The following is a 10,223-nucleotide window of genomic DNA, read 5'->3' on the forward strand; positions in this document are numbered from 1 at the left end:
ACAAAAGCCAAAATTGACAAATGGGATCTAATTAAACTAAAGAGCTTCTGCACAGCAAAAAAAAAACACACAAAAAACTACCATCAGAGTTAACTGGCAACCTACAGAATGGGAGAACATTTTTGCAACCTACTCATCTGACAAAGGGCTAATATCCAGAACCTACAGAGAACTCAAATAAATTTATAAGAGAAAAACAAACACCCCATCAAAAAGTGGGCGAGGATATGAACAGACACTTCTCAAAAGAAGACATTTATGCAGCCAACAGACACATGAAAAAATGCTCAGTATCACTGGCCATCAGAGAAATGCAAATCAAAACCACAATGAGATACCATCTCACACCAGCTAGAATGGCGATCATTAAAAAGTCAGGGAACAATAGAGGATATGGAGAAACAGGAACACTTTTACACTGTTGGTGGGATTTTTGTGGAAGACAGTGTGGAAATTCCTCAAGGATCTAGAACTAGAAATACCATTTGACCCAGCCATCCCATTACTGGGTATATACCCAAAGGATTATAAATCATGTTGCTATAAAGACACATGTGGACGTATGTTTATTGTGGCACTATTCATAATAGCAAAGACTTGGAACCAACCCAAATGTCCATCAGTGACAGACTGGATTAAGAAAATGTGGCAAATACACACCATGGAATACTATGCAGCCATATAAAAGGATGAATTCATGCTGTCTCTTATACACATCTAGATGTGTATAAGAGACAGGTGCAGCACACCAATATGGCACATGTATATGTATGTAACAAACCTATACATTGTGCACATGTACCCTAGAACATAAAGTATAATGAAATAATAATAATAATAATAAAACTTACCCCTTGAAATTTATACTTTCTTATCCACATTCCAGTATCTGGAATATGACGCTGTTTGACAAATAATCATGTGCTGTTTGGAAGAGGTCTTCTTGGCAGTTGCAACTTATGGAAATAATTATTTACCTGCTAAAAGTGTTAAGGTTAAAAAGGTAGTATCTTCTAAGAAACCCAAGAAGCATTAAAGATTCATAAACAAGTTATATTTAGCAGCATTTAGAGAAAAGGAACACAAAACCAAAAAGCAAGCCCCTACCAAAAAAGAGAAAACCAGAAAATTTTACCTATATTTTATAATTCCAAACACAAGGGGCAAAAAATCCTCTATAAATGGAAGTTCTTTAGGTGGTTCTAGGCATCTGCTTCAGTTTTTAACTCTCTTCACAGTTTACATTTATAGAAATATAAATATTATTTCTTAAAATTCACATTTAATACAAACTTTCAAAGGTATTTAAATGTAGGATAGCAGCAGCAATGAGAAGGCTTTTAAATCTAAGAACCTACAGGGCATGACAAGAGCAATTCCTAAATCCAGATAATGATTTTACCATTGCTATGTATAAGCTGCCATTTGTAGCAAGTTTTACATAGGACATTATTGAACATTTTGGGGAGTGGGGGAAAAATAAGAATCTGCTTTATCATCTTTGATTGCAGACATGGGTTCATGACATGTCACAAAGCTACTTTCTCTGAGAGCAGTTAGTATCTCCAAACCAGGCTAGAATTTCTAAGGGTAGTCTTGCCTTTTGGTGGATTAAGTAATTTTTTGATGATACTTCCATGTTTGGAGGTACATTGGGCCATTAAGATGAGCACCAAGGAGAAAATGGAGAGGTGGCAAAGCTCTAGCAATACTCTCCTGCTCAAAATGCTTTTGACACCTGAGAAAGAAGTAGGTGGTTTTGAGCCGGTAAAAGACATACACATACATAATAGTAAAACATTATAATTTAATGTTTTCTATGTGAATTCACAATTGAAATATTGTATTCTATGATACAATTAATCTGTGCAAAATTCTTTGAGGTAGAGCCTTATTTAAATTCTTCATTTGAATACATATACTTTACATAAATATGATCCTCTCAGAGTTGTAAACAAAGTTTAGAAATATGGTAAAATCTCTAGAATGATCAGAGGTAATTTAGAGGCAAAGTGGCCTGTTCAGTAACTGACATTCCAACAGAAGGTCATAGCTGCTTCTGTTGATTCATGGAATGGGGTTAGCCTGTGGATAGACATTTGTACTAATATACACTGATTACATTCATACTGCAGAATCATATGTTAGATACCAGAAGATAATCTTAATCTTTCGTCCTCTGCATATACTCCTATTTAGGTAGTTAGCATGCCACTGCATTTACTCTTGATGACATTTGTCTTCCCAACTAGATTTTAAATATCCTTGGAGGCATAATCATGAGATATTAAAAATCTATAAATATGTTGGCTCTTCAGAGCTAATAAATGATAAAATGTACCCAGTAAGAAACCAAGCAGTATTTACAGCCAGCTATTAAGAATCTTTTCAAACACTAATTGCATATACTCAGAACTGAATTTGTTGTTTTTTGCTCTAGACCAAGTTTTGGACTTCATTTCCGAAGTTCGAATTTTCTGTGTCACTAGTAATGTCCTTGAGGATGACAGCGTGAATTTTCTCTGCAAGAGTACAAAGATCGGCTGTTTTTAGACCTTTAATCAATGTGTCACATGCATCTTTCTTTCCATGAAGTTGATACCAATTACGAAGCAGTTGAACTTTTTGTTCTGCTGTGTCTTGGACATTGTCATTCTTGATCTCATCTATTTTGGCTTCACTGACACCATTCTTTCGAACAAAGTCTCTAACTTGACTTAGTGTCATGCCTCCAGCGATAGTGGTGATATATTTACTCAAGTCAACATCTGAAAAATAGAAAATAGTCTAAAAATTTGTTTTTCTAAATGAAATTCCCATTACTGAAAACCATGTTTATTTCTCTTTTTATAGTACTTCAGAATATAGCTAAGTCCTAAAGATCTGTGAAGAGCTGACTGCGGGAATACAGAAACAAGGCAATCTTGAGTTCTAACTCCAAATCCTGCCATGTACCCGGTAATTTGTTAAATAACCTGGGCACAATATATAACATTTCTGTGTCTTCTTTTCTCATTTATAAAATAAGAGGATTGGAAAAGATCATCTATAACATCTCTCATGGATCCAATGATCAATGATCCACAAATCTAAAAGTATAAGCAAAGAGTTTATGATCATCTTATCCCTAAATCACAGATCAAAGAACAACTGAATGGAATCATGTATGTTGTTACAGAGTTGGGTTCACCGATAATACCTGAGTCTACAGTGCACTTTAACCTCTAGATTCGTTTAGGCAGGCGTTCTGTAATACATCTAGCTGATTATGTAGGAGAAGTTTCTTAAGCCTCAGACTATTGTGTCCTATTGTTACTTGATTATTTTATCTATGAGTATTCATTATAAATTTAAACAAATTGCCTGATAAATGCTTTATGCTGAGCAGGTAAAATTGTATGAGAAATAACAAGATCCCACAATACGTCACTGAAAGTAGCAACATTATTTTACTCTGAAATCGGCCTATTACTCTAAAGGAAGCCATCTCTATGAAATAAAACAATAAAAGCCTTACCAGATAAATTTATTGCTGTTTCCTAGAAAGCAAAAAATGGAAGCAGAGAAAGATAAATAAAAATATATCTTTAGCATATTCTAAATGTAAACTTCTAATTTTTCCTTAATTCAGAAAGAAGTACAATCAGTTGCTTGATGTATAAAATTAGGAAGCTAGATTAAGTGATTAAGAAGCATACTTTTACCATTCAATTTTTATTCTGAAAGGTTCCAGCCTTGCCAGAAACTGAGCAATATTGTCTCAGTTTTTAAAGGCAAGAAACCTAAAGAATTCATAAAATAGGTTGAGGTTATTTTTCATGTAGACTTATTAAACGATAAATATAACCACTCTAAAATTTTCTTCCCTGTAACTATTCTTATTTTTAAAACCAGAAAATGGCTCAAATTGAAATTTTTTTTACCATATTAATTTAAAGAATCCTAACTCCCACCGAGCCCTGGTCCCAAATAAAATAATTCCATCAAGTGCACCTGGTTTCTTTTCTCGGCGTATTTCTTGCTATCGGAAATGTATTGATACCATGTTGGGAAAAGATATGGTGAGACATAAGGTCAACCGGCAGCCAGAGAAAGTTAAGCCTTTATGACAAACTTTAAGAGCAATCTCTTTGCTCAGGCTTGGATACTGAACCCATGCCTGGTAAAGGCTGTTTCTCTGCAGGGATAACAACAACACGGAACATGGAGGTTGGCCATGTTTTTTTTTCAGCTCATTTTCAGCACACTCTCAATTCCCTCCTTTGTTGATTCTTACGGCTTTTGTGTAGAAGCTTACTTTTAAATTGGGTACCATATCATAATTCATCTGTGAGGCCCCTTTAACCTATGCACACACAAACACAAGCAATGTTTAAATAAAGAAAGTAACAGGCCAGATGTGATGGCTCACACCTATAATCCCAGCACTTTGGGAGGCTGAGGCAGAAGGATTGCTTGAGGCCAAAAGTTTGAGACCAGCCTGGGCAACAAAGTGAACCCTGTCTCTATAAAAAATTAAAAAAAAAAAAAATTAACCTGGCATGGTGGTGCATGCCTGTCGTCCCAGGGTCCCAGCTGAGGCAGGAGGTTCACTTGAGCCCAGGAGTTTGAGGCTGCAGTGAGCCATAATTGCACCACTGCACTCCAGCCTGGGCTATGGAGCAAGACTCCATCTCAAACAAAATGAAGCAAACAAACAAGAAACAAAAAAGTAAAAGGAAGTAACAAAAAGCCAAATCACTAATTTCTCTATTTTTTTTTTTTTTTAAGGAAAGCTGATACCTATTTCAATACCTACAGGATTTAAGGTTGTAGATTCATGAGGACCTTGGTTTTCCTTTCTGTGCTTTCTGCATGCTTTCTTTATCACCACTGAAAGAACAAAGACATTCTATCAAACTCAGGTCTCAGCCTTGTAGAATGCAGGTGAGAACATACTTTCATACTAAGAGAAGTATAAGAAGGGAAAAGGAGAAATTCATTGAAACTTAAAAGTGGCCAAACACCACAGAAGGCAGCTGATTTTGAAACTTTCATACCACCAAGTCAAGTGTTCTAGTGAAAGGACATATCTTAATTAGTCATCTAATTACCATGAGCTGGCCTAGCATGAAGATGGTTTTTGACTTATATGGCAAGCACCACTCCCTGTCCAGCAAAGATGTGGACGGCAAGACTATGGCAGGACACAGAAGCTGCAGAACAAGCAAGTCAACATCAACTTGCTATGGATGCCCAGAAATTGAAATACACACACAAATAACTCAAGTATACATACTCAGTAGGTGTATGCATTAACGTCAACGTGAGATAGAAGAATCTGTATGTCTCTGAGCACAATTATAGTGTTTAAATATCCCAAATGTATTTTCAGCTAAACAACTGCTAATGGCAAGGCAAACTTTCTTCTTCAACTGAACCGAAGAAACAGAGAATTGTTCTGACAGAGAAGGGAAAATTGGATATTTCTAAGTTACCGAAAGTTGGTGTGACCCTGTAGTTGATGAATGACTTAAAGGGATTTTTCTAGACTAATTATGATTATACCTAATTTTGGCTTTTCTACTGACTCTACTGAGTCACCTTTGTATAACATGTGTTCCCATAGTATTTTAAGTTAATGAGGAGAAATAATTAAAAACAAGCCATTAGGCCAAGGAAGAGGAGGCAGAGAAGTACAAGTTTTTTAACCGTTCCCTGCAATGTGTTTCTTGGGAATGCCTTTGCTTCCTGTGTTCTCTTTTTGCATAGGGAGATCTCAATGAATAGTGAAGAATTACTTCTGATTTTTGGCCAACTCCACTGCTGCAGAGAACCCTTATTCATAGGAAGGATTAGAATACCACTCAATGCCCCAAAACCGTTGCTCAGAAACTAGCTGAGGGATGATTTCATTTGTTCTTATCTATCAGCTCTCAAGGCTGCATTCAGAGGCAAGAAGTTAACAATACATAAATCTACCGAACTGGTAGCTTTTTATAGGTAAGAATAAGGCAAATCTTTGTGAACTACTTCCCAAGTTATTTCAATCTGCAGTTTGAACAAAGCAAGAACTTACCATAAACAATTGGTGGAATTAGGAGAAGAAGAAGACATAACCACAGCAAATCAGATCTGGAATCTGAAGGTTGGAACATTGGACATTTATATGAAAATAAGCAATCTTTAAGATTAAACAAAGGACTCTCAAATAATCAAGAGTGATTGGTTTTTCTTCACATCTTTCCATGGGGATGAGGGAAAGGAGAATATAACCGTCAAAAAATAATTACCTTCCTCTTTGCACTTGGTGTTGCTGGTGAGTGTGCATTCCTCGATGATTCCATGTTTACACCTAGAAAACAAAATACAGGGGAAATTCAAAAGCCTGGAGGAATGATTCCTTGATCATTTTCAATGGCACATTATAAATTAGGGGCCATTTTATTCGTCTTTGCATCTCTGGCAAACATATTCCCTCAAATATTTCTAGAGTAGTATCTAAAGCAGGCACAAGTTGATATAATTTGGATGGCTGGATGAAAAATATCATAAGGAATGACTCTGTTTTAAGATTTCAAGAGTTAAAGGAAGATAGGAAAATAGTGACACACAAGAGAGATGAAGTAGACACAAAAATAAACTTAAACCTGGTAATAAACTGAACACATAAATCCTACAGCTTAAACTAGCTCTTAAACTGCCAAGAGTAATTCCAAAAAATTCCCATAGCTGAGAAAATGGCCAGGTGATAGCCATGCCCATGAAGCGGCTCAGGGAGGGTACTCAGCTGGCCCTTAGAGGCTGCTACTTTTAGCATACGGTGGTGATCAGGAGACTCAAGAGGTTCATATGTGATTTCTTTCAGACAGACAGACATTCACAGTCAGGTTGTCTGAGTTCACAGCCTCTGCCCGTTACCTGACTAGGTGAGCTTGGGAAGTCAGACTGTCATGAGCCTATTACCTCATCAATAACATGGAAGTAATATTATCTATTTCAAAAGGTTATGATGAGAAGAAAATTAAATCAAGATTATGAAATATTTGGAACTACTATTATTGTTATTATTTTACTAAGTCAGTTGCTTCCCAAGTGCCTACCTAGCCTGTCATCATAGGGGTATTCTCAGACACTTGGGGCCAGGGGAGAGCCTGGGACAACTGTACATAAAATTTTCCTAGCAAATAAAACATAAAGCATCATGCCCTTAATTCTTAAGCCTATTAGCTTCCCAAGATGAATTACAAGTCAGGTTCTCTAATTTTGGGTCAAAACCAACTTCTTTAACCCGAAAGACAAGGCCCTTCATGATTCAGCCCTGACCCCTTCTTAGTCTTTCCTACACTCCAGCCATGTACTCTGTTTTCCTGCGCTTCCTTTGTCTCTTTGCAGCTGCTGTTCCCCTGCCTATAATGTGCATTCCTTCCGTGTGCACCTGTTAATGCTCTTTCTTTTCTTTCTTCAAGACTCAAGCCATGAGACACGTTTACGTCTTCACCTCCATCTCCTCAGGCAGAGCTGAAAAGTTTTCCTGTATAATTTGTAACACCTGGAACATAAGTCTCTTCTGATGCTATTCTCATGCTGCCGAAATACAATAGCCATTGCTTTTCTTGATTACAATAATAGTAGTTCCAAATATTTCATAATCTTCTGGACTGACAGCTTGATACGAGGCATGTGTCTGGCTCACATCTTTAGCTTAAGTGGCCAGCAAAGTGTCACCTACACAGGAAGTGTTCACTAATGTTTAAATAAGCAAATGGTCATCTAGTTGCTTGGTGGCAAAGCAAGACCAGAACCCTAGTTCTTAACTCTCAGTCAGTGTTACCTCCCTAGGAAAATGATAACTCTCATGTTATAGCTAGTGGTTTAATCAGAAAAAGACTACAACTTACTTGGTGCAAGGGTCACAGTGTTCACATACAGCAGAGTTACAAAAAAAGTTTGGTTTACATCTGCACTTGGTATTCTGGGTCCGGGTGCAGTTTATTTCCACTTCTAAGCCTAGAAAATCAGTTTGGAAACTATTAGTTATAGCGGCTAATTAAAAGTGGACTATGAAAATGGTGGGCAGGAGCTGCATGCATTTTTGAGATCCACTGCTTATATCAACAGTCACAGCATGACACCAGTAATACAGTTGGTGTTTAAACACAGAACAGGAAACCCCAGGTTGAAATGGCCAGCAATTATTTAGCAGACAAACCAAGACAAACCTCGCCATTGCTTAGATGTCTCCCCTGTTCCTCTAGTCTCTAGCCTTAACACTCAATGGGTGACTTGGGGACTGGCAGCATCAGCATCACCTGGGAGCTTGTAAAAATGTAGAATGTTAGGCTCTACCCTAGATTTACTCAATCAAGCCAATACCAAGTACCAAGGCCCTCACTCAGAGACTCTGATGTAATTGCCTTGAGGTGGGACCTAAACATGAAACATTTTTAGTAGCTCCCAAAGCAATTCTAATGCACTGCCAGGGACGAGAAACACTGCTTTATAGGCTGAATAGGGAGGGGAAAAGCTTTATGTCCAGGGGTTTCTCCATGTCAAACAAAACTAGAAATACTTGTGTTATATTTTAATATGGGCCCTTAGAATACACTGGGATATCCATGAAAATTCAGGTCCCCAGCTGGAATTATCAGAACAACTAAATCTCCAAAGAAATGGGGAGCATTCCTACCCAACTGTTGGATTTCTGTGTCCTTGTAACTGCAGGCTTCTGAACTTTTTCTGGTCATGAACAAGCACTATTATACAAGCATAAGTCAAGGCCAGAAACAAAATAATTTCTGAGATTTTGATTTGAGCTGATGAACCCTGTTCCTAGGGTTCATATTTAGTCATTCTCCTATATCTGTAAGAATTGCCTAGACTTACTCATAAAAGTCTAGACCAGTAATTAGCTCAGTACCTGGTCCTGCGGTACCCTAGTTACCTGTCCTTCCCTTTCCTGTGTGTCAACACAGCACCACAGTAGGCCCCAATTTCAAATTGTCTTATAAATGGTTCTACATGGAATTCCAAGATTGATCTCTTTCAATTGCTTTTTAAGACTCTTACCATGTCCTTCATCACACAATCTACATCTTCTGCATTTGGAAGAAAAATGGCCTTTGTCTGTGTACTCCTTCCCTTCTTGGCAGGGCACGCAGTCTGGTTCATCCTCATTGACTGTGCAGTCCCTAGCTTTCCTTTCGCCTGCCCAAGGGAAAAAGGAGCAAGTGTATGAACAGGACATGGGCAGGTAACAGGGTGGGAAGTATGCAGGGATGCTAGACAACAAAACTCTTCTAAAACACAAGGGGAGCGGGGTAGGCTAATGATATATAAATACAATGGGGGAGAAGATTATTGTAAAAGTCATGTCAAGAGCCAGGAAGTCTCCCAAGACAAAAGCTAAAAGAGTGACGGAAGCCCATAGAAATAGGATGATTAGCAACAGGAGCATACAAAACAAAGGAAGGTTAGAATGACAAAGTGCACTGCACGAAATGCCTTTGCCAACAACCAACTTCCTTGGAGAAAGGGGAGAGGTTGGTGGGTATATATTCAGAGTGGGGATAGCTGTTACTGGACACTGAGATTATCAAACTGACTCACATTGCTCTGACTTTTCATTTTACTTTCCAAAGTCCACAAACCCTGATAAGAAATAGTGTAATAAGGAAAAGAACATTTGAAGTTTTAAAGGCTTTGGTCAAATCTTGAAGAGCTATAAAATCTTTAACAGTGTTGTTTTCGCCAAGCCTAAATTTCATCCTGTGTATGACGGAGATAGCAATATTTCTCTTGCATTGCTGTCAGAACTGCACTCGGCCTGCCTAGTGAGCATGACAGTTCTCTTTGTTCTCCCCTTTTTATTACTTTTTCATCAAAAGACAGGGTACATACTGATGAGTTTTGACAAGCATTAACATATTTATACCAAAATTTATTATCTATCAGGCTTGTTATCTTAAAATAAACAATTTTAAATAATATACACATTTGCATTAATTTACTTTAAAAATAAAGTGAGTCACTGTATTGCTATTAGTAAGCATCATGTAATGTGTTCTCTTAAAAAATTCATTTATCTGATAGGTGTTTATTAAATGCCTATTGAGTGCTAGGAACTTTTTAGAAGTTTAATATTATGCAGGAAATAAGATAAAGCCTTCATCACCAAAGACTTCACCTTCTCAGGATGGAGGTAGACAATACACAAATAAATATATTGATATCAAGTGCTAAAA

The 10,223-nt window shown here is 37.3% G+C and overlaps 1 protein-coding gene across 3 annotated transcripts in view; it reads right to left on the reverse strand.

Moving 5' to 3' along the window:
* Positions 1–1,127: 1,127 nt before the first annotated feature.
* The window catches only part of FAS (Fas cell surface death receptor), a 28,527-nt gene continuing 19,431 nt past the window's right edge, over positions 1,128–10,223 (reverse strand). For 2 of the 3 annotated variants that reach the window (XM_011998141.1, XM_011998135.1), the window contains 6 exons: positions 7,881–7,989; positions 6,273–6,334; positions 6,059–6,121; positions 4,799–4,872; positions 3,518–3,539; positions 1,788–2,768 (listed from right to left, as the gene is read on the reverse strand). In XM_011998141.1, the coding sequence (XP_011853531.1) occupies positions 2,437–2,768; positions 3,518–3,539; positions 4,799–4,872; positions 6,059–6,121; positions 6,273–6,334; positions 7,881–7,989 (662 nt within the window). In that variant the 3' untranslated portion in view covers positions 1,788–2,436. Of the gene's footprint in view, positions 2,769–3,517; positions 3,540–4,798; positions 4,873–6,058; positions 6,122–6,272; positions 6,335–7,880; positions 7,990–10,223 lie in introns of all 3 variants that reach the window. The other variant, XM_011998148.1, reaches the window with a different exon arrangement.

This window comes from Mandrillus leucophaeus, unplaced genomic scaffold (genome assembly GCF_000951045.1).
Source record: "Mandrillus leucophaeus isolate KB7577 unplaced genomic scaffold, Mleu.le_1.0 Scaffold1154, whole genome shotgun sequence".
Classification (NCBI taxonomy): Eukaryota; Metazoa; Chordata; class Mammalia; order Primates; family Cercopithecidae; genus Mandrillus; species Mandrillus leucophaeus.